We start from the raw sequence: 27,939 nt of genomic DNA, 5'->3' as shown, positions 1-27,939 counted from the left end.
TCCACGAGGTCACTCCAGCACAGTGGTTAGCAGGGCCAGCTTCACAGGGTGCAACATGTGTAGTCACACAGGGCCCCATACCTAGAAGGGTGCCTGCTTGGTTTAATGCTCTGTTACCACTGCCACTGCCTTGAAATTCTTAATACTTTTTTTTTTAGCGGTATGCGGGCCTCTCACTGTTGTGGCCTCTCCTGCTTCGGAGCACAGGCTCCAGATGCGCAGGCTCAGCGGCCATGGCCCACGGGCCCAGCCGCTCAGCGGCATGTGGGACCCTCCTGGACCGGGGCACGAACCCGCGACCCCCGCATCGGCAGGCGGACTCCCAACCGCTGCGCCACCAGGGAAGCCCGCTTAATACTTTTTAAATAAGAGACCCTGCATTTTCATTTTTACACTGGGTCCTGCAAATTATGTAGCCAGTACTTGTAGCCACATCTCTTTCCCCAAAGGCTCCAGGCTCCAAGAGGGTGAATGAAGAAGCTGGAAAGCTTCTTAAGACTTAGGCCAGGACTCACACAGTATCACTTCACTGCATTCCACGGGCCAGAGCAACTCACAAGGCCATGCTGACTCAAGGGGAGGAGGAGTAAAGTCTCTGCGGCCATCCACCTCACGGCCGTTTCCTTCCTCCAGCATTCCCATGAACAGTCAGGTCCTGACAGAGCTCGTTTGGTGCTAAGAGGCAGAAACCCACCTAAGCTTCCTCATAAAAAGAGGGATTGACAGTAGAGAGTCAGAAATCTCCCAGAAAGAAGGGTAGCCACACTTTAGGAAAGTGGAAATGAGAGTTAGAAACTCACAGCCTGAGGCTATGCCTTACCTCTCAGGGATCATGTTGGTTTCCTTGGTGAGTCAGCCGGGATCTGGGGGCCGGGGTGGGTGGGTGGGGAGCAGGAACTTGGTCACTCAAAAGAGACAACTGCCCCTTCCAGGGGCTGTAGGCTGGATGGGCTCTCAACAAGGGGCTGTGGATAAGGTCATATAACCTGATGGAATGCTTGTCTTTATTTATCAACTATTTATGAAGGGCCAATAATTATGAGCAAGACCATGTCTGGGCCTATGGGGATATAATTTGGCCCTAGAGGACCAGCGCCCCTTCTTCTCAGTCACATAAAGGCATTTTTGGCTACCTCTTTTTTTTTTTTTTTTGCGGTACACGGGCCTCTCACTGTTGTGGCCTCTCCCGTTGCGGAGCACAGGCTCCAGACGCGCAGGCTCAGCGGCCATGGCTCACAGGCCCAGCCGCTCCGCGGCATGCGGGATCCTCCCGGACCGGGGCGCGAACCCATGTCCCCTGCATCGGCAGGCGCACTCCCAACCACTGCGCCACCAGGGAAGCCCCTGGCTACCTCTTATTGAAGCAAAGGGAGGGGTGGGTGTGGGGATCAGCTTTCTTTTTATTGTTCCTTGGGCCCAGAGAGTCAGTTCTGGTTCTTGCTGGATGGCAACACCCACCTACAATGGAGGTTTAGGAGAATGCATTCTCTTACTAAACTGTCAGTTAGCCTCACAGAACGGCTGAGTGATGAAGAACCAGAAATTGTGACTTCATCTGAGTCGACTCTATCCCACTCCAGGGAAGATGGCCAACTTTGGCTCTCAGAAGGAGGGATTCCTACACTGAGAGCCCCATCTCTCTCACACAGCTCTCCTCAGTGTGATCCCCACCCCACCTCTCCCATTTCAGCCCCTTACAGTTCCTTCCTTCACACCCTCATCCAGTGTACTCATCCCTTTCTCAGGAAACCCCACCTACCTCCCCCCATACATACTGCCCTTCCTTGTTCCTCTCTTGGTGCTTTCTTGTAAACTCCAACATTTACAGTCTCCGCTGGTGCTGGGGTTCTCCTATGCCCAGTTTCGTTGGCTCTGAAAGACAAGGTTCCATCTAGCAAGTGAAAGAGACATTGGTGAGGGATCAGATCCCAGTGCAGTTTCCCGCCAGTGACAGCTGTGGGAGAGTATTTTCATTCATTACCTAAAACACAAGCAACTTCAGCCAAGTGAACTTTCATATTTCCCAGTGACGACACAATCTAGTTTTATTTGAAGAAATGATGTTTTTCTTTATTAATCTGACTTTGACTAGCTCTTTGTTAGCAGTAAACTTGGCATTATTTTCTGGTGTCTAGTCTAAATGATAAGAATCACCACAAGAACTATGAACAGGTCTGTCTTAATTACCCAGGACGGCTAGTGTCTACTTGGATAAGAACTTCCGGATTGTCAATCTCTCCACTGATAAAAAAGGATAGCTCCTGGCCTCAACGAACTTCCAATCAAGTGGAGCGGACAGTGTTACACTCAGATAAAACCAAAGAGTGAGGGGCCGATGAGAGATGGGCGGGAAAGGGAGGAGTTTCAAGAAGCAAGAGTGAGACGGGGATTAGCTTGCAGCTAGGTTCCAAGTGGGAGCTCAGGTGTAAAGGAGGGCGGGGACCCTTTCAAACTGCAGCCATAGCTGTGTGCACACAGATGACCCCACTGGAGTGGAGGTGTTCTCTCCGGGCGGGGGGCTGGGTCTTGTTTCCTCATCTGCAGGAAAGCCTGCCCGGCTTGCCCTCGCCACTGTGTGGGCTTGCCGTGAGATTCAGGGTTCAGGCAGGTGAAAACCAAGCCTGGGCACAGGCGGAGGTTCCTCTCAGGAGACTTTACTAGACACGCCCCCCGCCCCACTTCCTCTCACTCTTCACTCCAGATACACATTTAGCTGCACCTTCTGGGTTCCTCCAGTTGGAGGGAACCCAGGAAGGAGATTTCAGCACTGTGCCTATTATGATATTACTTTACTTGCTTCACACTTCGACTCCATTATCAGGCAGCTTCACAATTCCTGAGACGAATGGTCCCAGAACCTCCCCGAAGCCCTCCTTGACGCTGTGCAGCTTCTCCCTTTCCCAACTTCCGGCTACTCACCGCCAGACTGAAGCACCTTTCCGCCCCTGACTACAACAACAAACCACGCCCCCCCGTCAATGCGCGCGCAGGCGCATTAACCACGCATTAGCCACCCTCCCCCGCCCCCGGGGGGATGTGGGCGTGGCGGGTTGCTTGATTTCTCTAAGCCGCTTTTAAATTGGGACGTTTGCTGGGGCGTCCTGTGTTCAGTTCTCGGTGGGTTAGGACCACTGAGTTTCCTAATCAATTTCTGGGCTCCACGCAATCCTTTTTAGAAACTTTTTGCTTGATATGCGTCTGGAGACATTCGCGTCCCGGCTGCAAAGCTGGAGCCTATGGAGTGGATGGAGCAGGCAGACAGAGCCTGGGCTTCTCAACGAGCAACGTCAGCTTAGTTATTCCAGATCTGTCCTGGCTGCCAAGTCCTCTTTTTCTTCTTTCTTACTATAAGGGAAACTTGCCGCTCAGTAGCTTTCTTTCAAGTGGAAGTCGGTGTGCTTTGATACCCTCCGGGAGCATTTACAGGCGGGGGACACAGGTGGGCTGTTGGAATCCGTGTATTTACCTTCTAGGGGAATGCACTGGAGACACGCTGCGCTAGAGGAGAAGGGAAGCCAGGTCAGATTGGCTTTCCAGGCGCCCCTGTGTGCCCTCTCCGTTCCACCGATTCCCTTTCTTCTTCTACCCTGAAGGCCCTTGCTTTTGGCCTTGGCCAGACCATGGAAATTGACACTGCAAGTTGAATAGACCAGGCATTTATTTTCTGATAAATCAGGCCTCTGTCCTGCCTGCACCTTTGGCCTGCTTTTGATAAATGTTGCCGGCAGTGAATACGACGTGTGGGGTTCTGGCTAAACTTTCTGGAGGTGTCAATTGTAAATAGTGTTTCCTTACATTTGGGGCAGCACTTTCGAGTTTCCAAAACATGCTCCATGCAGTAATTGTCTCATTGGATTTCCTCAGCAGGTTGGGAGAAGATGGGGCAACTCATCCCTATTCTGCAGTGAAAAAACCTGAAGCTCAGAGAGGTAGAGTGACTTGGGCACAGTTGCAGGACTAGAAAGTACAATAGAAGAATAAGAAACCAGGAGTTCTGATCCTTGGTCTAGAAACTTTTGGCAGTCACATAGTCTTTTTTGTTTGTTTGTTTTTTTAATCTTACTAATTACCCTGATAATCCTGTTGGATAACAGAACAATTTGTTCATCCATGTCATGTTCTCTTGTTGCATAAAGGAAATGATAAGGGACTAGAGAGCTGATTTCTCAGCTGTAACCTTTAGAGCTCTGCCACCTTGCTAATCACTCGCTTATCCTGGATACCAGTGATTTGCCATCTTCCAAACGTGTGGGGAAAATAGTAAAGGTAAAAGCCATTTAGCTGCCAAGCTTATGCCACAAAGATCATCATCAGACCAGGAACTGGGTTGGACTCAGTAGCATCATTCCAGAGAGAGCACTGCTCCCCCAAGATGTGCTGCAGCATCAAGGCCTTAAGGATAAGGAACGTGGACAGCTCTCCAGTTTTCAACCAAGGCTGTGCTACATTTCCTTCAGTAATCCCATGGCAGAAAACGTAGTGACCATCAGAGCTTTGGCTTTTTAATCAGGCTCTGTGATTCTTATTAAGGATAAGGTCTAGGGTGATTCAAGGGAAAACAGCAGAAAAGGGGGAAAAATCCTCTTAATTCTTGCCCATGCATTCATAATAGGTAAAGTCGAGAGGGAATAGAAGGCCATTCCTCCGGGGCTAGTTGACCTTAATTGTCTGTCCTCTGTTAGGTGCTTTTAGCCGAGAAATACAGAAGAGGCACAGTCTGACAGAAGTCATCACTGATGGCCACCTTCATTCAGTACTTTGGTCATTTACAAACATTCATTGAGTGCCCACTATGGCCCAGGCCCTAAGGATGCCATGATGAGAGACACAATTTTGATGCTTGACTTTTTCCACGCAAACCTACCATAACTTATTCTATTTCCCTGTTGCTCTCACTTTTCTCCCAGTGCCCTTCCCAACTGAGTTCTAATGCCTGATCATTTGTGTCATTTTTGGCAAGACACCCCAGAGGATGTATTACTGGTACAGCAAAACCTTCCACTCCCATCTGTCCCAGTCCCCACTCTTTCAGGATAAGCCCTAAGTCCTCCTTCATGTACTGTATATCCCTTTCGTCTCCCCTTCTAGGGAAGATGCTTCCAGGTCAATGGTTGTGTACATGATATGAAATAAACTGTAATCCTGATCTCCACAGAAGTTCCTTCTTCTGAATGCATTTACTTTAAAGCAATGTTCTGCAAGGAACCCCTGTGGTTTGTTACGTTTCTTTTTCCCTTTCTTCCTGGTTCCCTGGGGAACCACCGGCCCCTCTATCGCTAGCCCTGTGGTTTGAGTTGATATTCATCCTGCTTCTCCTTAGAGGGGAGAACTTTGTTTAGCCTGAGCCATCCCAATCAGAGTGAACCCAAAGAATTTGCCTGAGAATTCCGGAACACAGACTCTCTTTTCTTTGTGGAGCTTGGTGGTATGAAGTTGTGAGGCTCAGGACTGCCTCTGTCATGACGGATGAGCCTGGAATTTCCAGGGACCACTGTTGAAAGCCTGGGGACGGAGCCGGACGAGAGAAAGCAGAGAAGAAAAATGGGCCCACGACATGGTGGGTAGGCCCTGAATGCAGCTGGGTCGGAACCAATTCTACCTCTGGGTTAATCTGTTACGTGAACCAATTAACTCCACTACCCCCTTGGAAAACACTAATTTGAGTTTGGTTTTCTGTTCCTTACCAAAAATTGCCGGCTAAGAACTACCCTTAGGCTAAGGCTTCCCAAATGGTGTGCCGTGGTGCACCTGTGAGCTTGCTTATAGATATACCTGAGCTTGATGGCCCTAGCCTTTGGGAGGGACTCAGGGCAGCCAGAGTGCCAGGGCTGGTCATCTCTAGCAGCAAGTAGCTTTGTCCATTTATCCCAGTGAGACAACAAATGCAAAATTTTAATGTGCCCCATTATGGTGATTTTAAAATGTGTTCAAAAATTCTTTAACACTCCTCCATTCCAAAGGTAGAGCTTACTTCTCCTCTCCTTGAATGTGGACTGAATTTAGTGACTTGCTTCTGAAAAATAGAATATGGCAGAAAAGAGAGAGTATGACTTCTGAGACTAGGTCATAAAAAGACACTGCCACTTTTGCCTTGCTTCTCTTGAACTGCTCATCAAACGGGAATTCAGTGAGCACTCATGCAGTAGGGGCTGAGGTCCACAAGCAGAAGAACTGAGGCCTCCCATCAATGACCAGCACCAACTTTGCAATGTTATGAATGAGCCACCTTGGAATAGAATCCTCCAGCTTCAGTCAAGCCTTCAGATGAGGGCAGCTTTGGCCAATATCTTGACTGCAACCTCATGCAAGACCTTAAGTCAGACTGCCCAACTAAACTAATCCTAGTCCACAGGAACTGGGGGAGATACTGTTTATTGTTGTGTTAAGCTAATGAGTTTGAGGGCTATTTGGTATGCCTCGATAGATAACATTTATACCCGGAATGTGAAAAAGGTTGGGAAACACTGTGGACATACCCAGCATTCTGGAATAGAATAGAACCTTTAGTTTTAGTTTTTTTTTTTTTTTAAATGATACTTAGTCAATAGCAGCTTTACAACATTTGAGATAACAGCATTTAAAAATACATTCAAAGCAAAACAAAAGCTCCCTGTGTTTGAAAACATACTTGCAAACCACAATTACCAGTGAGAGCTCTAAAAGTTTTTTGTTTTACAACTAATCTATTGTCATGGAAAGGACTTCTTACTGAATAGAATTATGGAGTTTAAGACAATGTGTGGCAAGACAAACCCAAACAGGTCTATGCAGTATATTCATCTTTCACTTTCATGAGATTCTTAAGAGCTGGTGACAGTTGCACCCTTGACCTTGCTAAAGGAAAAGAGGCAAGAAACTAATCAGATTTCTCCCATAAACTTTCATTGAAGAGTTTTCCAAAGTAAAATCAAGAGGCCTACCATGGCATAGAGGTTTCTCCAGTCTTCAGGATTCAAAAGGCCTCATGTGCTTTACTCTTAGCAATGTTTGAAATGCTTCTTTCTTAACCCCGTATTTAGGATACATAATCAGAGGACCAGTGCCCAAGTTCTTTGTTTATGCCGTTACTTATGTAAGTGCAGCAATGCCTCCACTTCATTTATAACTGTTACATAAAGAACAACTAAACTATCTGGAATTGAGAAAAGAGCCAGGGTTAGCCTAGAAAGAGTATGAGCTAAACCAGTGTTGACCAGTCCACACTTGCCAACTCCACCAGCTTCACTTCTAGGTGAGCCCATGGGCTCTCAGTCAGAGTTCTTTCTTACTCTAGACAGTATTCTTCCTACATTGGTTATCTATAGTCTGAGCCCACAGATCAGAGGCATCACGTTATAAAAGTTGGAAGCTTCTAGAATTGTACCATCCAATACAGTAGCCACTAGCCACATGTGGCTATTGAACACCTGAAATGTGGCTGGACTTGAGATTAAGTGTAAAGTGTAAAATCTCTAAATATAAAACACATACATACAGAGTTTGAAGACACAGTATGAAAAAACGAATGTAAAATACCTCATTAATAATTTTTCATATTAATTACGTGTTGAATTGATAATATTTTGTATATATTGGGTTAAATGAAATGTATTATTAAAATTACTGTCACCTGTTTCTTTTCCCGATTTTCTTTAATGTGTCTACTAGAAAATTTAAAGTGACATATGTGGCTTGTATTATATTTCTACTGCACAGTGTTGGTCTAGAAGCAGGCCTATTCACACTCATTCATTCATTTAATTATTCAGCTTATGCTTATTAAATGCCTTCTGTGTGTTGAGTTCTGGGCTAGGGGACAGAAATGCAACAGTGGACACAGCCCTTGCACTTGTGAAGCAAGTGGTACCCACTGCGGTATAAGAGAGACTGAAATCAAAAGTGACAACGCGTCTCTAAAAGCAGGGGACATTTAATCCAGAATACTTTAGGTCATAGGATTATTAGGGCTTTTAGAGTTCAAAGCCAGGCCTACATTACTTACCACCTAAGGCTTATTGTTTGAAGGCAAAATATAATAGGTGTTGATAATAATGGCCACCCTGGAGTCACTCAGGAAAGGTTACCTTCCACAGGGCCTGCTCTAGTCTGCTGTGTATTATGGCTACAGCCATACAGATGCTCTTCCTCACTAACCTAAGAGGCTTTGGAGGGCAGTGACAATGTGGTTTGACCTTGGTCTCACCCAGTGTCTCCCACACAGAAGATACTTAACAACACATGGAATTAAAATATGTCATGCGTACTCATTTAAGAAAACAAACATATCATATACTTTAGAAAGAGTTCTGCCCCAAATGCCTAAAAAACAAAAAGTTTGCCCCTTAAACTAGTAAGCTTTAGTAATTTAAAAACAAAACAGTCCTCTTTCAGAATATAAATTCATGCATACCTGATGGTGTAAGCAAAACGTTCTTGGATATCCAAATTAAATTCTCTCTCATGACCACCAAGATTAAATATTATATACGAGGGGTGACCCTGGATAGCACTGTTTGACCAAGGCCATGATCATGCATCTTTCTTCTTCTCTGAAATGCTTTACAAAAGTCATGAGTTGTCGAAATAAAAAACACGAGTTGCAAAGGGAAACATTTTGCTTGCAATTCTTATTACATTTTTAGTACCAGTCAAGGTAATCAGTCATATTAAAAAATATATAATTTAATTCTCAAATAATAACTTTGTTCCTCTTTCTCCTAAAGTACACTGTCCAAAGAATCCTGAATATATTCTTTAGTTGATGTACACATGCACAATGTTCAGAAATGAAAGGAGAAATATTACCCTTTTATAAAAATAAACTTGGTCCCAGAGAGGATGAGAAAAAGAGCAAGCAGGAGCGAGCATAAGAAAAAACGCAAAGCTTTGGAGGAGAATTGTTTCAATTTAAGTAACTGCAGCATCTGCAACTTTGGGCAGGTCACTCAGAGTACCATTATCTCCTAACTCAGTGCTTCAAGTGTGCTCCTCTATAAATGCATGTTAAATTAACCACCTAACAGAACAATAAAGCAAAAATAACTATACAACAATTAGTCCACCGTTACCAAAAGGGTAACAAGTTCACAAATAATTAATTGATCCCCACATTTCCAGCCTTCAGGATCTTCGGATTTCTAGTAAGGCCTCCCCTCACAGTTTTATTGGAAATGTTTTGTACTCCAGCAAGGTCATCTTCCTTTCCCATAAAGAGGGGAGGAGAGAAGTTCACTCTGAATAGTTGGTGGACAACTTGTCCATTTTCCCTTGGGCAATTTGGGTTTATCTAAATTCAGGTTTAATTCAAATACAGGCGGGAGGAAGTCATCAGTTCCTGACCGCTCAGCAGGAGATGCTGTTTATGCTTTGTTTTGCACAATTATGCGAAAAAACATGGCTTAATAAATATACAGGCACCCCTGATTAACCATCCTCCACCACCTCCATCCCCCAAATGCCCCAGATCTGCTCAGACCCCATTTGGGTGTAATTCCCATGGTCACTTGTATCCCAAAGCTTCCAGAGTGCTGTCTGGCCAGGGAGCATGTGGCATGTCCTGTGCGGCAAATGTCCTGTTTTAAGTTCCAGCGGGTCCTTCTCCAGGGTCACAGGGCCTCCAGTCTTCATGCGTGAAGATAGCTTTTCTTAGCTGCCCTGTGACAACTGGGTTTCACATTTCCTGAAACTAGATCTGTGGAAGGAGTCTCTGAAATTAAGGAGAGAGAGAGGACAGAAGTAAGAAACATCAGTTAGCCTTTTAAAGAGGAAAATCACTCACTAGAAAAGTACATCAATCATGGAGAACTCAGTAAAGTAAGTAAGTATGGGAAAGTGCGGCCATGCCTTCGCGCTGTGCCGGAAGAAATACAGGCAGTAATTCGGCCCTGGGAAGATGGCTGGCAGAAGGCCGCATGGAGGGGCCCCGGAGAGGTCAAGAAGGCACAAGGGCAGCGGGATGCAAGCAGAGCAGATCACGCTTGGGTGGCTTCTCTGATTCCAGGGCCCGCTCCCACACCCAGAGGTTCTGCAGTTCTGATTGCTGGGCCTCAAGCGCTATCCTTTATCCTCTGGGAAGAGGCCTCCCCTGCCCTCTTCTTACCTCTTATGACTGTCAACTCTGAATATCGGCTTGTAGAGTTCTGGAATTTTCCGCTCTATCATTGGCCTGAGGTTCTCTCTCAGCTTGTTGTAGTTCTTTTTGAGTTCCATCTGGTACTCCCTCTGGTCTGCCGTGATGAGACGCTTGTTTTTCTCTACGGCTTCACCGCATCTGAGATGCAAATATCAGGGTGGGGAGAAAATGAGGTTGCATTTCATACAAGTTTTAAGTGCTTACAAATTATATATATATATATATATATATTTTTTTTTTTTGGCAGTATGCGGGCCTCTCACTATTGTGGCCTCTCCCGTTGCGGAGCACAGGCTCCGGACGCACAAGCTCAGCGGCCATGGCTCACGGGCCCAGCCGCTCTGCGGCATGTGGGATCTTCCCAGACCGAGGCACGAACCCATGTCCCCTGCATCGGCAGGTGGACTCTCAACCACTGTGCCACCAGGGAAGCCCAGAATGGATTGATTTAATTCACCCTGGAAGCCAAAACCACGCCCTTAACTGGATTTTCACTTATCTTTTAAGTTTGACATTAATTGAAGCAAACTGTAGGATACCAAAGGTTACATATCAAGGTTTCAGGGAAGAGGTAGGAAGGGGAGGTATATAGCCTTTGAATCCTGAGAAATCTACATCACCCCTTATTATTTTTCTATTGCCTCTTAAACTAACAGTTATGAGCTACCACAATGTGTAAAATGAAATCAGTTTCTTCAAGGAGACTTCAAGGACCAGTTTTGTAACACTGGCAGACAAGAGACCTGCAGGAGTGAACTGCTAACTTGGGGATGGCTACTCCGCAAACTTTGGAAGAAGCAACTATACTCTCTGTGATCTTTGTTATCAGAAGACATAATAGCTATAAATATATATAGTGTTTTGTTTGTTTTTTTTTTAGTATAGTTTTTAGCTCTTGTTCATTGGTGGATTTGGTTTTTTGGTTTGGTTGCTCTTTCTTTTTTTTTATTACTTAAAAAATTTTTAAATTTTTATATAGTGTTTTAAAAAGACAAATATATTAATAGGTGGAGCGAATTTTTTTAACTTTATATTTTAACAAATTTTATACCTTACAAAGTTGTTTCATAGATATTTTCTGTATTTCTTCCTTCCATTTAGATTATATTCTCTAGATTTTCTTATTAAAGTTAAAATAACTTCCACTATGTTAATTTAAATCCATAAACTAAAGAGAGCCATGCATTATGTTTCCCTCCTAGAGAAGAGCCACATCTCTTGGGAAATGTATACAGGATCATATAACTACATTGCAAATCATTTTTTAAAAATGGTCCTATCTGTAACATTTTCATTAGGTCCACAAACAGCTGAACTGTGCAACTTTCACTCAGTGACACCACCATTCCAGACAGCCCCCTCCTTTGCTGCTCCCTTTGTTGATAAGTTCACTGAACACAAGCATTTTCTTACAGTCAATGTGCTGGGATTTTTCAGCAGAGTCCTACAGAAACCAGACTGATGGGGACTAGAAAGGGTGGGAAGTTGTGCTTCCAGAACATGGTTCCCGGTTTTGCTGGGGGTAACTTTCATAGTCCTCTATCTAAGGTGTCTTTTCTACAGAGAGGGTGGTCATGCAGCCCTCACCCTCTGCATCTCTTGCCCTCCCTTCTCTGTGATGCTCCTTCAGCACAGCTCACATATCAGTCCCTCAGTGTGGCCAAAAAATTGCTAGTTGCTTCATCAACAACCATTCCCTCTCTTGCTTAGTAGCAGAACTCCAGGTGGTATACCCACCTGGAAAATTACGTTCCCTAGCCTCCCTTATAAATAGGGATGGCTGAAGAGCTATAAGATGAAGTCACTAGGAAAGCTCTTTAAAGGGGTGTAGCCTTTTGCTCTTTCCTCATTTCTATTCCTGATACCTGCCTAGGATGTAGTTGTGATGGCCAGAGCCTTAGCAGCCATTCTGTGACTATGCGGATGGATAGACTATAACCAGGATAGCAGAGCAAAAGAATGGAAAGAGCCAGGGTCTCCAGCTAAGGCCCAGTGACCACCACACAGCTCTGGGATGCCTATCTCTGATCTTGTTTCATATGAGAGAAAAATAATTTTCTATCTTATTTAAGCCACTCTTAATTCCATTCTGTTACTGGCAACTGAATGTACTTCCTAGAGAGAACAGGCTCTGGAGCTGGAGTGCTCACCTCTGAATCCTGCTTTGCTACTTATTGGCTTTGTGACATTAAGCAAGTTACTTAAGCTTTACATGCCTTAGTTTCTTCACCTGTGACATGATGGTGAAAATAGCCTACCTCATAAATTTTTGTAAAGATTAAATGAATTAAATATATAAAATGCTTAGAATAGTACTGTTACATAGCTAAAACCTAGAACACTTATTGTTATTATTATTATTGTTACTATTCCTGATAGATCCAGTCTGAGTGCAGAAACTATTTGTTCTATATAAGAATGATGATGGGATGTCAGAGATTTTATATTCCAGTCCCTTTTTTTTCATAGTTGATGAAACTAAGATGCAAAGAGATGAAGTGCCCTGTCCAGAGTCATACACCTTTGGGAACAGGAAAGGTGGATGTAAATCCAGGATCCTGTTGCTCCCAGGCTGATGTCTCATCAGCCCCACTGTGTGTTATGTTACAAACCTTACAGAGGCACACAAGTCATGGGCAGACAATGTCTATATTTAAATCAGATTAAGTCTCTTTCCTATGTAAATCAATCTGGTTTCTATTTGCCCCATGATGTTATATTCATCAATCACTTCATATGTGCCAAGTCCTATTCTAAGCTCTCTGAATTGACTCTTTTGATACTAACTTTAAGAGGTAGTTACTATTTTATCCCCATTTTACAGTTGGGGAAACTAAGGTTGGGTAACTAGCCCAAGGTCACACAGCTAGTTAAGGCAGAGTAGATATTATTTATTTATTTACTTATTGTTTTATCTTTGGCTGCGTTGGGTCTTCACTGCTGCACACGGGCTTTGTCTAGTTGCAGCGAGCGGGGGCTACTCTTTGTTGCGGTGCACGGGCTTCTCATTGTGGTGGCTTCCCTTGTTGCGGAGCACAGGCTCTAGGCGCACGGGCTTTAGTAGTTGTGGCACGTGGGCTCAGTAGTTGTGGCACGTGGGCTCAGTTGCTCTGTGGCATGTGGGATCTTCCCGGACCAGGGATCAAACCCATGTCCCCTGCAGTGGCAGGCTGACTCCTAACTACTGTGCCACCAGGGAAGTCCCAGAGTGAATATGTGAAGCCAGGCAACTAGGCCCGAGAGCCCACACTCATAACCCCAACACCACAAATGCTGCCTAGGAAAGACCCTGACCCTTCCAGCTAGAATCCAAGGCATACGGCCTTGGTCTCAAGTTGGAACTATTCTCTCCCGAGTCCCAATTTGTAGTATTCGGCGTTTCTCATCTTCTTCCTGGTAACACTTTAGCAAGTCTCCAGCTAAGGTCCAGTGAAAAAATACAGCTGCCGGAGGGAGAGGAGAGATACCGGAGAAACGGAGGGATTGGCTCCCCACCCCCTCCCGTGACTGGAGTGATATATGTGGTCCAGGCCCTTTAAGTTGAGGAAGGATTATTTGGGGGCAGGGCACCAAAGGAACATCTGGCCTTTCCACAGGAAGGGCTGCAGTGGATGTGAGGGTCCCCTGGTCAGAGCCACCTCGGCTGGCACCTCCAGCACTGTCCCCTGCATTTCCTCCCTCCCAGCCCGACCTCTACCAAACCCCAGATCCCAAGGGCAGCCAGTCTCAGTGGAAGGCTAGTCTAATTCCTGGTTCTGCCACTTACTTGCTGTGTGACCTTGGGCTAATCGTGGTCTCCTTCAACCACACTTCCTTCATCTATAAAGCGGGTTTATGAGGATGAAATGGTGTGGGGCGTGTGAGGACCTGACCAAGCAGCTGCGGGAGGAGTGCTGTGCAGGCGGCGTGGCCTGCCTCTCCTGGAGCGAAGTGGGGGATACAGCCCACCAGGAGCACTGTCCTGGGTGCCCCGCTGCTGCCTGTGGGGAGGCGCCTGAGGCCGAAGGAGCAGAGCACCACAGGGGCAGGGAGCGTACCCCAGGGCAGACAGGAGCAGCCGTGGCTGGATCCTCCGGCTGTCGCCCTGAGCCCCCTCTACTTCCCTTGGCTGGGCGGCCCCAGAGGGGCCAGTGGGGCTCCCTGCCTCGGGGAAGTCACAGTGGCCCTGCTTCCTCCTCCTAAGGGGGCGAGATTGGGACTACGGGCTTGGGAAGGTGTCCAGTCTCGAGTCTGACACCTGGAAGCAGGTTCTGAGGACCTGCTGAACACCCCAGAACCCAGCGGGGGGTGGGGTCCGCCTAGATCAGACTCTAGGCTAGTCTCTAGGACCTGACTCACATTACACTGTCTTCCGCCTCCTTGGGCCCTGGGCTTCTGTCCTGAGGAGTTACAGAGGCCTGTGGTTCCGACGATCGCACACTATTCTCGATTTCACATTCAGCCCAGACACCCTCCCACGCGGTGCCCTGGCCCTGAAGTGAGAGCACCGTCAAGCCCTGAGGATCAAGACCTTGTTCAAGAGAACCAGGGATGGAGATGCGCTAAGAGAAGAGGACAGGATAGCACTGTAACTGAAATGGAATTTTTCCTCTTGGGAATGGTTGCAGAAGGCCTGGGAGGGGGAAGCCGTGTGTGTGTGTGTGTGTGTGTGTGTGTGTGTGTGTGTGTGTGTGTGTGTGTGTGTGTGTGTGTGTGTGTGTGTGTGTGTGTGTGTGTGTGTGTGTGTGTGTGTGTGTGTGTGTGTGTGTGTGTGTGTGTGTGTGTGTTGCTCCACTCGGCTCTCAGTTTTCCACCCAGCCTCCTAGGCCCACTAAGACAGGTCCCTGTGACCTGGAAAAGGGACAGAAGTCCTTCATATGTCCCTGCTATGGACCTGCTCTCGAGCAACCTCTCGTAATGTTTCAGGCTTTGTTTTGTCAGCTAATGTTTCAGGTTTTGTTTTCCCACCAAATACTCAGATCTCTTTTCACCTACTGCTTCTGTTTCCACCCACACTACACACAGTTGGTTCTCCTTTGGCCTCTCCTTCCTCTTCAAAGACCTTAACTCCCGTTAAGACTCTTTGACCATTTATGCGGTGGAACTCTACTGATGTATCTGAAACTATGTCCCTTAAAGGCAACCTGGACCTGGTGCCATTGAGTCCTGCTCTCTTTTCTTTAAATATATAAAATGAATTTAAAAATCACTTAGTCTTTATAAGAATGAGAAAGTTCACATGTTATGGAATGAAGGTTTGTGTCCCTCCCAAAATTCACATGTGACTTCCACGTGACGGGATTTGGAGGTGGGGCCTTTAGGAAGAATGAAGGTTTAAATTAGGCCATGAGAGTGGGACCCACATGATGGGATTAGTGCCCTTGTAGAAAGAGACCAGAGAGCTATCTTCTTCATCTCTCTACCAGGTGAAGATACAGTGAGAAGGTGGCCATTTACAAGCCAGCAAGAGGGTTCTCCCTAGGAACTGAATCTGCGGGCACTTTAAGCTTGGACTTCCCAGCCTCCAGCACTGCGAGAAATAAATGTCTGTTATTCAGCTACTCAGTCTGTGGTATTTTGCTATAGTGGCCCAAGCTGACTAAGACAGAAATATAAGAGGAAAATTTAAGACCACAGACTGGCACAGATTACAGTGTTTAAAATGGTCTGGGTGCTCTGGGGAGCAGAGGAGGGAAACAGTATGTTGTACCTCTCCATCGTGGCTTCTGAAACCCTGAGATGTTTCAGAAGGGGATCCAGGCCCCAACTTGGCAACCATCTGAAGAGCTGCAGGACTGGCTGGATCAGGTGTCAGCTGCAGCAGGTCAGCCTGCCAGGTTCTTTATGGCTTCATCCAGGCCCACTACAGCTGAGTCAGACAGGCCACTGCCCAGTGGCAGGACCCAGCTACAGTGGTACCCAGCAAGTGTACACTTCCGTTATTAGCAATCAGCCTTGGAAGGCTCACTTATGTTCACCTTGGAAACCTGGGCTTATCTACCTACAGCCCAAGTCTGCTGAGAAGCTGGAGCTCACTCAAGGCAACACCGGGAACGGTTTCACACCCAAACATTTTCCACTCCTGCATCATCTCCGCTGATAGCAGGTTCCAGGGAGAAAACACAGGGGCGCAAACAACTTGACCAAACAATTCCTCTATTCATTACAAAGCTGTGACTGGCTGATTGGACTTGAGAAGCAATTAAGCAATGGAGGAAAGGAAGGTTTCCTCACCTACTGCTAGTACTGAGGGTATAAGTTACAGATCATCACATTTACCCTTGTAAATAATACAGTTTGATTAGTTTTAGTAGATTATGCAACCTTCACCACAATCTCACCCACTACTTTTTTTTTTTTTTTTTTTTGTGGTATGTGGGCCTCTCACTGTTGTGGCCTCTCCCATTGTGGAGCACAGGCTCCGGATGCGCAGGCTCAGCGGCCATGGCTCACGGGCCCAGCCGCTCCGCGGCATGTGGGATCTTCCCGGACCAGGGCACGAACCCGTGTCCCCTGCATCGGCAGGTGGACTCTCAACCACTGCGCCACCAGGGAAGCCCTCACCCACTACTTCTGATGCATGTGAAATAAAGTGGAATGAAAGTCACTGTACTTCGACTTTGACAATGAAGTAGTGAGCAGAAGTACTGTTTTGCCTGTAGCCTTGTCTCATTTGTACTGGAACTTCACCTTTGCACACAGGTAGCAGGGTGCCTGGCACAAAGTATGGGGCTCAATAAATGTTTGCTCAATGAACTGGCATCTATAGTTGTTCAAAGGTGTTAATAGTAATGGCACATTTCCTCCTGTGAAAGGAGGAAAGGGGAGGAAAAAGGGTGAGTGACAGTAGGCAGGACCTGACGCGTGAAGCCCTCGGGGAGGGGGCAGGGAGGAGAAAATGTGAGATGGCGGCAATCAAGCAACCTCTACAGCTTTGCAGCCTCTGCTCAAAGATCGGTCCCATCTGGCAGCTTCAGCAGCACCTGGGAGCTTGTTAGAAATGCAGAGTCTCAGGCCCACCCCAGAACTACTGAATCAGAATCTGCATTTTGACAAGATCCCCAGGTCATTTGTTTTGCACAGTGAAGTTTGAGAAGCGCTGACAGATATTCTTGTGGCATTCCTAGAACAGGGAGGCAGCCCACCCAGCAGGGGGAAGGTCCGCAGCCATCGGCAGGCGGACTCTCAACCACTGTGCTACCAGGGAAGCCCTCGACAGGGATTTCATAAGGACATTTTAACTAAAAAATCACTTCTCTTAGCAAGCTTCCTTTTACATCTATATTCTATTCAGAGCCCCACTTGTCAATAGTGCTGTCTTCCCAGGCTCCCCTGCCTGTGCTGGCATGCCCACAGAATGCACTGGTCTTGCCAACTCAGAGGAGCCCAGACGTATCAAGGACAGCCCTGCCTCTGTGTCTTGTGCTACTGTTGGCCCCTTTACCAGTAATGCCTCTGTCTTCCCACTGCCCGCTTCTTACCACCTACATACCCAAGACGAGGTTTAAGTGATGTTTTCCCACAAAGCTTTCCCTAGCCACTGCAGACCGCAACTGACCATTCTTTTCTGAACTCTTAGCCCTATATTTTGTGTACTCTCCACAGTTCTTAGAACATGCTGCATTGCTTTGTTATTTAGCCAGGTAAAAGTCCTATTGTCAGGAGCAGAGGAATACCCAGTTCCTGTATTCCTACAACAAATATCATACCTGGGTCCTAGTGTGTGCTCATTAAACACTTCACAGGTCCTTGCAGAGGTCCAGAGAGGCCCGGGCCACTGCCACCTTCATGGACCTTTCACAATATCTTCATTTTATATGAAGATACGTGGAAAGTAAATTGATCTTTAAAAATTCCCCCAATACTTTTCTAGCCTTTCATTTTATGAAAATGCACTCTTTACTGAAGAATATCTAGATTTTGCGTAATGTCAAAATTGTTATGAAATACAGGAAACAATTCAAATACAAAACATTAATAAATATAATTTCTGTCTGTGCATGTATATGTATGTGCATATGTATAGTGTGCACGCACACATACACACACACACACACACACACACACACACACACACACACACACACACACCCCTATTACTAAGCAGCTGAGATTCACCGCAGGACAAAGAATGTCTCCCTTATACGTAGCAAATTTACATATGTCTCACCAAAGCCTGTGAAGGAGGAGAACCTCACCTGACACTAGCATTCTGGTGAGTTTTCACTGAATTTAGCAAACTTTAACTTTTAGCCTCCTTTATCCCCACCTGCCAAGTGAAGATATTCCTATACTTTATATGCTGCTCTAAGACCCTGGGTGAAAAGAAATATTAGTACATGTACTTCTGATGTCCTTCTCTCTTATGCGTGAGGCGCCATCCACATCCTTCATAATCATTCCTTTTAGGGCCACAGGAGTCCCAGTATACCTGTGTGCATTGCAGCAACTTGCAAGACCTTGTCCCAAGATTCACTTCCTATCCAGCCTGAACAGGCTGCTCTTGGAGCCAGCTCTACTGCAGAATTCAGGAGCAGAGAGGACGCTTGTCTGCCAGTGGGAATTGCCGTAGAGATGATTGATACCTTTGTAAAATTCTCGTTTTAGAATCTCGCCTCTATCTCTCAATTTGAGGCAGTGTCTTCTACATTTATAAAAATAAGTTATTGTATGATATGGGAAACTACAAAGACTGCCAATGCCAAGAACCCCTCAGGCTCTAATTCATCAGTGGAACAGCAGCACGTTGAAGGAAGTATTCGCTACTTGGATTCAGAAGACCTGGTTTGAACTCAACTCTGCTACTAACTTGCTGTGTGACCTTAAGTAAAATCATTTCCCATCTCTGAACCTCCATTTCCTCTTTTGTAAAATGAAGATTTATTTTACAATGTGAGATGATAAATATGAAAGCACCATACAGTTTGTGAGCTACTAGTGCAAGTAGTGTTGCTCTATGCAGGCTTCTCAAACTTGAACACGCATCCGAATCCCCTGGAGGACTTGTTAAAATACGGGTTGCTGGGTCCCACCTCTGGAGAGTCTTACTCAGTAGGTCTGACTGGTATCTGAGAATTTTCCTCTCTAGCAAATTTCTCAAGTGATGCTGAAGCTGCTCGCCTGGGGACCACAATTTGAAAACCACTGCTCTACTGAAATCCCAGCCATTTCCCCTCTTACCGCATTATGAATTCTTTAAAGCATAATCTCAACTTGTTGTGATGTCGATAGAGTTTTGGGTCAGCTGGAATTTCAGCCAAAAATACTTGGGCTACTTCCAGTGGTCCCTGATGGGAAAAGTGAAAAACATTACTGATGTTGGAAAGAAAGTGAAATTACTTGGGAGGAAATGTTGGGAGTGAGGTCATAGTTTGAACATTTAATTTTGTTAGTTTGACCAAAACAAAAAATCAAGGAAGGTCTTGAACTTCTCAGGAAAATGCTGATCCCTTAGGAGGAGTTTGCAGTTTTAGGAGAATATTCAAAAGTATAAATGTATTTCCTTAATCAAATACTACTAATTACAGATTTTCCTTCATATAGAAAGGTAATATACTACATCAAAGGGTATGTGATTAGAGTTGCTTTTCTGCAAATAGAGATTCTCTTGATCCAGCCATTCATATTCATTTGTCTAGTTGCCCTAGTGGCAAGCACCCTTTTGCGTAATTGCTGGCTTGAGTCAGAGATATGCACAGTACATGTGTAATCTATGGTTGTGGGCTTATAAAGTCTTCCATTTTCATTAAAAGATTGGGACTTACAAAAGCAAAAGCCTCCTAATATTTTCTGATCATAGAAATGTAACAAATACTATTTCTGTCCCCTTGATATTATGTGGACAGAGGATTTTTGCTGGGGAGTCCAGTTGTGCCGAATGAGGAAAGGGTCATGGCACTCATTGAGTTTTTGTGTGTGGAGGTTCTGATCTAGTTCTGAAATTAAGGAAGCACACTGGACAGAGATAACTAAGCTAGTATGCCCTCCATCTGAGGCCGGATTAGTTCCATGCTGAGATCGGAGTTAGAATCCTAATGGATCTGAGAAGATCCGGTCTGTTTTGAAGTGGCCCAAGAAGCCGGTTCCAGGTCACGCCTGCTTAGCAACACTCCTGGCATACTGGTTTCATCTGGTGACTGACCCAGGTGAAATGTCCTAGACCCTTTCCCTTCTCTCCTACAGGCCTTCTCAGATTTATCTCAAGCCTTGCAACAACTCTGCCTAAATTGGGCATGACTAAGCACTCCATCTGGATCATATTGCCAGGACGGGCCCCAACTTCTCCAAAAAATGCTACTCCTTAGACACGGTCCACTCATCTCTAGGATTTGTTGTCTACCTTGGGTTGTTACATGAAGCAGAAGGGACCTCCTCAAGTGTCCAGTCTAAGCTTAGGAACATCATTTGTATGTTGATCAGACTCCTCATTGACCTCAAGAAAGGAGGGTGCAGGCATATAGTAACACAAATCAAAATAACAAGAACCAGAGGAGTTGCCACCAGCTGGTTTCGCTTACCTGATTGACAGTAGCTCCGACGGAGCCTTGCAGCACCATCTGAAGCATCTTGGCATCAGGAGGCTCCTGGTTAATTGCAACTGCTAACTGCAGGGTCTTCTTCTTCATATCTTCAATGGCAACTTCAATTGGTGTCAAAACAAACTGAACATAAGACATAAATGTAGGAAAGTCATTGTCAGGTCTTACAAGCCACGGACAAACCTGGAGCTATGACAAAGAGGACACTGGGTTTGAAGCAGCAGCTAAGAAGGCTTTCAGAAAAATTTAGAATAATCAGGACAGGTTAAGAGGAAGGAAGAGCCTAACATTTCTTGAGGACTTATTATGTTCCAGGAATTTTACATGCATTTATGATTTACTTCTTTAAACAACTTCCTATTCTCTCCACCTTGCAGTCAAAGAGGGATTTGTAAGGTTAAGTAAGTGACACAGGTCATAAGTGGGGAGGTCAGATTTTGACCACAATAATGTCCACATTCAAAATCCATGTTTTTTTCTACACTGTTAGGTTTCCTTTTCTATTGCGGAAGAAGTTACTTGACTTATAATTGGGAAAGCTATTAGAAGCACAGCATTCAAGATTTTCTTCTCCACCATAACACACGATTTTGGCATCATGTGTGCCTTTTCTAACTCACCCTGAAGGTGAATTCTTAGTAAAGAGAATTCTCTTAAGGGTCAATCTGCTAGTTGCTAAGCTCTGTTGGCTTGGAGTATGACCTTTTCTGAATTTTATTGATGGAGTCATGTCCCCTCCAAATTCAAGTATTTAATTCCTAAACCCCAGTACCTCGGAATGTGACTTTATTTGAGACAGGGTCTTTATAGAGGTAACCAAGTTCAAAGGGGATCATTAGGATGGGCCCTCATCCAATATGACCTATATGTCCCTACAAGAAGAGGAAATCTGGACATAGGGACATGCACAGAGGGAAGACGACGTGAAGAAACACAGGGAGAAGGCAGCCATCTACAAGCCAAGGAAAGAGGCCCGGAATAGATCCTTCCCTCACGTCTTTCAGAAGGAACCAACCCTGCCAACACCTTGATTTTTGACTTCTGGCCTCTGGAACTATAAAACAAGAAATTTCTGTTGTTGAAGCCACCCAGTCTGTGGTACTTGGTTACAACAGCTCTAACAAGCTAACACACTGAGGTTCTTAGGGAACTACAAATGGCCCAGAAAAATTGTGAGGACTCTTACTGGGACCGTGAGTTTATTTCTGTGCTGTGCTGACATGTCCTAGTGCTCAAGAGTCTACAACAGTAAGAAATACAGCAGATGCCTTCTAAGCAAACCTTCCCTTAGCTGAGTCATCAGTTCTGGCTTCCTTTGCCCTCTGTGAAAACCACTCTCTGATGTGGTTGCTGAACACCTGAGCTGGTGGGTGGCTCTCCAGTAACCTCAGCCCCCGTGCTCCTGCCAGGGAGGTGTGTATTCACCACAACACATCAGTGTTTGTTTACCAACTTGCTTATGCCTGTTACACTTGTTATTTTAATGAGCTAATCTAATTCAAGAATGCATAAACTGGTGAACTATGGCTGTGGAAAGAAGAGTTGTTTCTATGAAAACCAAGCTAATGCTTGGGCAAGATGTTATGAAAGCAAGTTGCTATAAAAGATTCCTGTTGGGGCTTCCCTGGTGGCGCAGTGGTTGAGAGTCCGCCTGCCGATGCAGGGGACACGGGTTCATGCTGCGGTTTGGGAAGATCCCACATGCCGTGGAGCGGCTGGGCCCATGAGCCATGGCCGCTGAGCCTGCGTGTCCAGAGCCTGTGCTCCGCGACGGGAGGGGTCACAACACTGAGAGGCCCTTGTACCGCGATTAAAAAAAAAAAAAAAAAGATTCCTGTCTTATTAGGTGTGCACAAGACAATGGTAAAAGGCTAGGGGGAAAAAATCATAAAAATCCAGAAGCATTCTGCTCTTATATTGTTTAACAAGTATCTTTAAGCTCTCACTCTGCTTTACAGAAACCCAAACTGAACATCCTGGACATTGCATATGGGTAGACATTGCATATGGTTTATACAAGAAAGACAGTGCTGAATCGTGATCAGCCAACCCTAAATCACAGACAAGGCTGTGGCTCTACACGAAATGAATGACAAATAAGTGCACATGTATATATTGTGAAGTAAAATGTTTACAGTATGTCTAATTTTGAGCAGTTCTGTAGCCTGAGAGATTTTCTCCATCAGTGCCATTACAATGAACTTGAAGACTTCTGCTACACATGGAACCAGAAAAAAGAAAGAGGTCTTCCCTGTATCAACATTTAGATAAGGAAACTGAATGAAGATAAGAGCCTTGTGCAACGTCACAGGAGGATGCTGGGACTAGAAGACAACTGGTCTCCTGTCTGACTGGCATGGTGCCCTCTTCCAGCTCAACACAGACTCCTTGGGGCTGCTCACTTGCTGTTCCTGCCTCTGACAATGAACAACAGAACGCTGCCTGAATCACACGTAAGCTTTTAAATATATAAAAATCTAATAAAAAATATTGTAAACTTTGACATTTCATGTAAATTTAACATTAACATATAAAGACATAGTAAGTATTATAATTGTGTACATAGATTTATGTTAAAGATATAACTTTAAAGTAGAAAATACTTAAATATAAAGTGTGCTATAAAACATGTAGGTGCCTAACTGGGATTCCCTGGCACCACGAGAGTGATAGGATAACCAGCATAAATAATATTTCAAAGGCATCCCTTTTTAGATGTGCACCTGAGTCTGCCATGAAGGAGCATGAAGGAGGTTTGTGTGTCAGCCTGGGAGGTGACCCAGGCCCACTCCCTCAGGGGTGGCCTCTGTCCAGAGCCCATTCCCTCCAGTGCCTTTACCTCCTCCTTCTGGATGACGCTGATCCTGGTCTTGATGTAGGGGAAGGCGTGCATGGTGGTCAGGACAGTGTTCCTCCGGTACTGCTCGTGCAGTTCTCCCCGAGGCCGGCCCTCCAGGGTGAAGGGGGTGGTGTACATAAACCTCCGCAGGTCGAAATTCTTCTCAAAGTAGGTTAGCCTGTCTTTCATCTCATACTCGTCAAAGTAGGGCTCCACAAAAGTGATCTGTATGTAGGCCTGAGGGGGGAAAGGTAAGGGATGAGCTGGTCTGCAAACTTCCACCCAGGATGCACTGGGGGGCACGCGGAACACAGAGGGGCAGCACCACCCCTCTGCGCTCACAAAAGCCACGGAAGCTGAAAGCATCAGGCGAGACATCAGCCATCGGCCATCCTTCCTCTCCACCCCAGGGATATGAGAGACGGGACTGGGAGAAGGGACGGGAGTGCGCCCGTGGGAAGTCAGGTCCACAAGCTGCCCCTCCTAGCAGAGCTGCTGATCCAACTGAAACTTGGTATGAGAGTTTGCAAACTGCTATTCAGAAGAAGCAAAGCTTTCCTTTTCAGAACAACTATGACCACTGCAGGTTTATGAGAATGGCCAAACTAAAGCAACTGACAACACCAAGGGCTGAGAAGGATGGGGAGCAGCTGGAGTGTTCACACACTGATGGCGGGAATGTACGGTGCTACAGCCACCTTAGGAAACAGGTCGCAGTTTCTTATATAGTTAAATTATACTGACCATATGACCCAGCAATCCCACTCTGGTGCACGTGCCCAGTAGAAATGAAGACTTGTGTTTACACCAAACCCTGTACACAGATGTCTACAGCAGCATTATTCACAATAGACAAAAAACAGGAACAACCCAAATGCCCCTCAAGTGGGGAATGGATAAACAGACGGTGGTACATCCTTACAGCAGAATACTACTCAGCAATAAAGAGGAATGAACCCCTACAAGATGGATGAATCGCAGATGTATCGCGCCAAGTGAAAGAAGCCAGACTCAGAAGGCTCTATGCTTCCACTTATTTACTGTATCACTCCATTTATGTGGCATTCTGGGAAAAGCAAGACTGCAAAGACAGAATGCAGATTAGTGACTGTCAGGGGCTGAAAACACAGGGAGGGAATGACTACAAAGAGGCATATGGGGAAATATTCTGCGGTGACGGAACTTTTCTATGTCTGATTTTGGTGGTGGCTCCACGTGCTTGTCAAAATTCATAGAAATAAACACCAAAAAAGTGAATTTTACTGCACCTATTTCATTAAAAATACGTACACACATACACACGAACACACACACACATACTATGAAGAAGAGCACTTATTTAGAAAGAGGGCCTTGGGCTTCCCTGGTGGTGCAGTGGTTGAGGGTCCACCTGCCAATGCAGGGGACACGGGTTCGTGCCCCGGTCCGGGAAGATCCCACATGCCGCAGAGCGGCTGGGCCCGAGCGCCACACCTGCTGGGCCTGTGCTCTAGAACCCGTGAGCCACGGCTGCTGAGCCCATGTGCCACAACTATGGAAGCCGGTGAGCCTGGAGCCTGTGCTCCGCAAGGGTAGAAGGCACCGCGGTGAGAGGCCTGTGCGCCGCAGCGGGGAGTGGCCCCTGCTTGCCGCAAGTAGAGAAAGCCCGCGCACAGCAACGAGGACCCAACTCAGCCAAAAATAAATACATTTATTTAAAAAAAAAGAATAACAATGACTATAGTCACTGCAATACCCACCCACTGAAATGGATGGATGAGGTCACTGATCTCAGACCATAAATCACTATTGAGTGTGATGAAATCTGGTTGTAATTCTGGCTGCAGATTCTCATTTAAAACTCTCACAACCAACTTTGGGCGTTTTAACAGAGGGGAAAAGAGCACCGTATCAGGGATGTCACTGGTAACTCTATGTGGCATGTGCTGTGCCCAGATCACTGTGGGCACACAGCCAATCCTGTCTTTCAAAGACGTCAAACATTTCTGTGTGAAGCTTAGCTCAGCTACTTACCACAGTTATTGCTTCCAGGCTAGATTAGGGAGTGTATCTGAAGTGAGTGAGTCCTTTGAAATGTGTAGAAAAACAAACGCTTAGATTTGGACACTTCTCCCTACTTGCATCATCTTCATAATATCTTGGAGGACAGAACTGAGAGAAGAGTCTGAACTCTTCATTTTATAGGCCTGCCAGATAATGACTGCTCCTCTGTCCCTCAGCCCTTAAAAATACCTTGAACTTGCATTATTTCCAGCAGCTTAGAAAGCTCTCTCATGTGCGTATCTGTCTGTGAGCTGGGCTGAGTGGGTAGGCATCACCTGTGGTATAATAAAGAATGTATCGGGGCTTCCCTGGTGGCGCAGTGGTTGAGAGTCCACCTGCTGATGCAGGGGACGCGGGTTCGTGCCCCGGTCCGGGAAGATCCCACGTGCCACGGAGCGGCTGGGCGCATGAGGCATGGCTGCTGAGCCTGCGCTCCACAACGGGAGAGGCCACAGCAGTGACAGGCCCGTGTACTGCAAAAAAAAAAAAAAAAAAAAAAAAAAAGTGTCTGGTATTTGTCCTTCTTTCCTGGCACAGAGCTTCAAAAACCCTTGGAATTTTCTGAGTGATAGAAGTGTCTTTGTTATTCTCATGAGGTAATTCATGGTGGGTCCCTAGACGGCTTCAGGATGGTGGCTGGTCATCGAAAAGAATGAACTTCTGATTAGAGATCTGAGACTCTGGGCCAGCCTGGCTGCTGGGGTAGGAGGGGGCTGGAGATTGAGTTCAGTAATGTAGTTGATGATTTAATCCATCATGCCTACGTAATGAGACCCCAATAAAAACCCTGGACACCAAGGCTTGGTAGATCTTCCCAGTTGGTGAACACATTGACATGCCAGGAGGGTGACATGCCTGGACTCCACAAGGAGAGGGCATAGAAACTCTGGGATACATCCCAGATCTTGCCCTATGTGTACCCTTTATCATGAAACTATAATCATCAGTGTAGCCCTTTTCTGAGTTCTGGGAGGCATTCTAGTGGTTTATCTACTGAGAAATGCTATGGGAACCCACAAATTTATATTTTTGTCTGGTCAGAAGTGCAAGCGGCCTGGGGTCCCACTTGAGGCTGGTGTCTGAAGTTAGGGCAGTCTCCTGCAGGACGAGCCTGTAACTGGTGGAGTCTGACCCTAACTCTGGGTGGTGAGCATCAGAATTGTATTGCAGTACACCCAACCGGGGGTGAGAGAGAATACACCCTCACTTGAAAAGTCCAAGCCCTTTTCATCATTCCTCCAACAGCACAATGACCCTGCACTTGGCTGAAAAGAAGGCCTCCACCAAATGCTGTCAGTAAGAAGTTTGTATCTTTTCAACATATTTTAAATTGAGGATTCAAGGTTTTAATAGAAGGGCAGATTTGGGACTTCCCTGGTGGCACAGTGGTTAAGAATCCGCCTGCCAATGCAGGGGACACGGGTTCCAGCCCTGGTCCGGGAAGATCCCGCATGCCGCAGAGCAACTAAGCCCGTAGGCCACAACTGCCTGTGCTCTAGAGCCTGCGAGCCACAACTACCGAAGCCCATGCGCCTAGAGCCCGTGCTCCACAACAAGAAAAGCCTCCACAATGAGAAGCCCGCGCACTGCAATGAAGAGTAGCCCCCGCTCACTGCAACTAGAGAAAGCCCGTGCGCAGCAATGAAGACCCGACACAGCCCAAAATAAATAAATTAAATAAATTGTTTTTAACAAAGAATCTTCTTTAAAAAAAAAGTGCAGGTTTGAGGATGACAGACCCTGAGTTTGAATACTGGTTCTGACACCTGCATGATCTTGGAAAGTTGCTTACCCTTTCTTTTCTCATCTGTAAAATAGGAATAACAACACTTATTTCAAAGGGCTTTAGGAGGATGAAATGAAATGGTGTACGTAAAGGGTCTAATGCAGTGTCAGGCACACAGATGATGTTTAATAACTGGTAGCTCCTATGATGATCCCTGCCTTTGAGTATTGTTTCTTTAAGACCTAACCAAATAGTAGTTAAACCATAGACAAAGAATATTTGGCTGCACTGAAATGACTTGAAGAGTCCAGACAGAGGAGGTCATGTTATGTTTTTGGGTGTAGAACAAAGGGAATCAGAGCCTGATGGCTGTTTTTTGCAATTTTCCCATACCTTGTTAGGGTCCAACTTGGTTTTGTCCACAGGAGCAGAGTCTTTTATCACTTCCACAAATTCTGCACCAAAACATTGACTATAAAATCCCTAGGCAAGAGAAACCAACAAATTATAAAGGTTATTTTAATATATTGCAACTCTTTGTCTCTCAGAAGTGGAATACGTTTGGAACAAGTGTAAGGGAGAATATGCTCTTTGATTACTGAAAGTCCCTCTGAGCTAATGAGGCAAGTTCAGCGTTTCCTGAGACAAAAATAAAAACATAAGGAAGTCCAGCATTGCAAACTGATATATGCTTCCCTATAAA

General features: G+C 45.8%; 1 protein-coding gene across 3 annotated transcripts in view; it reads right to left on the bottom strand.

The window, feature by feature from the left end:
• Positions 1–8,587: 8,587 nt before the first annotated feature.
• The window catches only part of DOCK8 (dedicator of cytokinesis 8), a 220,844-nt gene continuing 201,492 nt past the window's right edge, over positions 8,588–27,939 (bottom strand). For 2 of the 3 annotated variants that reach the window (XM_030877059.3, XM_030877061.2), the window contains 6 exons: positions 27,630–27,719; positions 23,468–23,704; positions 20,608–20,751; positions 19,271–19,377; positions 10,079–10,249; positions 8,588–9,685 (listed from right to left, as the gene is read on the bottom strand). In XM_030877059.3, coding sequence (XP_030732919.2) covers positions 9,625–9,685; positions 10,079–10,249; positions 19,271–19,377; positions 20,608–20,751; positions 23,468–23,704; positions 27,630–27,719 — 810 coding nt within the window. In that variant the 3' untranslated portion in view covers positions 8,588–9,624. Of the gene's footprint in view, positions 9,686–10,078; positions 10,250–19,270; positions 19,378–20,607; positions 20,752–23,467; positions 23,705–25,417; positions 25,984–27,629; positions 27,720–27,939 lie in introns of those variants that run through there. The other variant, XM_060300871.1, reaches the window with a different exon arrangement.

Source organism: Globicephala melas, chromosome 6 (genome assembly GCF_963455315.2).
Source record: "Globicephala melas chromosome 6, mGloMel1.2, whole genome shotgun sequence".
In the NCBI taxonomy this organism is placed as follows: domain Eukaryota; kingdom Metazoa; phylum Chordata; class Mammalia; order Artiodactyla; family Delphinidae; genus Globicephala; species Globicephala melas.
This window is presented reverse-complemented; position numbering and strand designations above follow the sequence as displayed.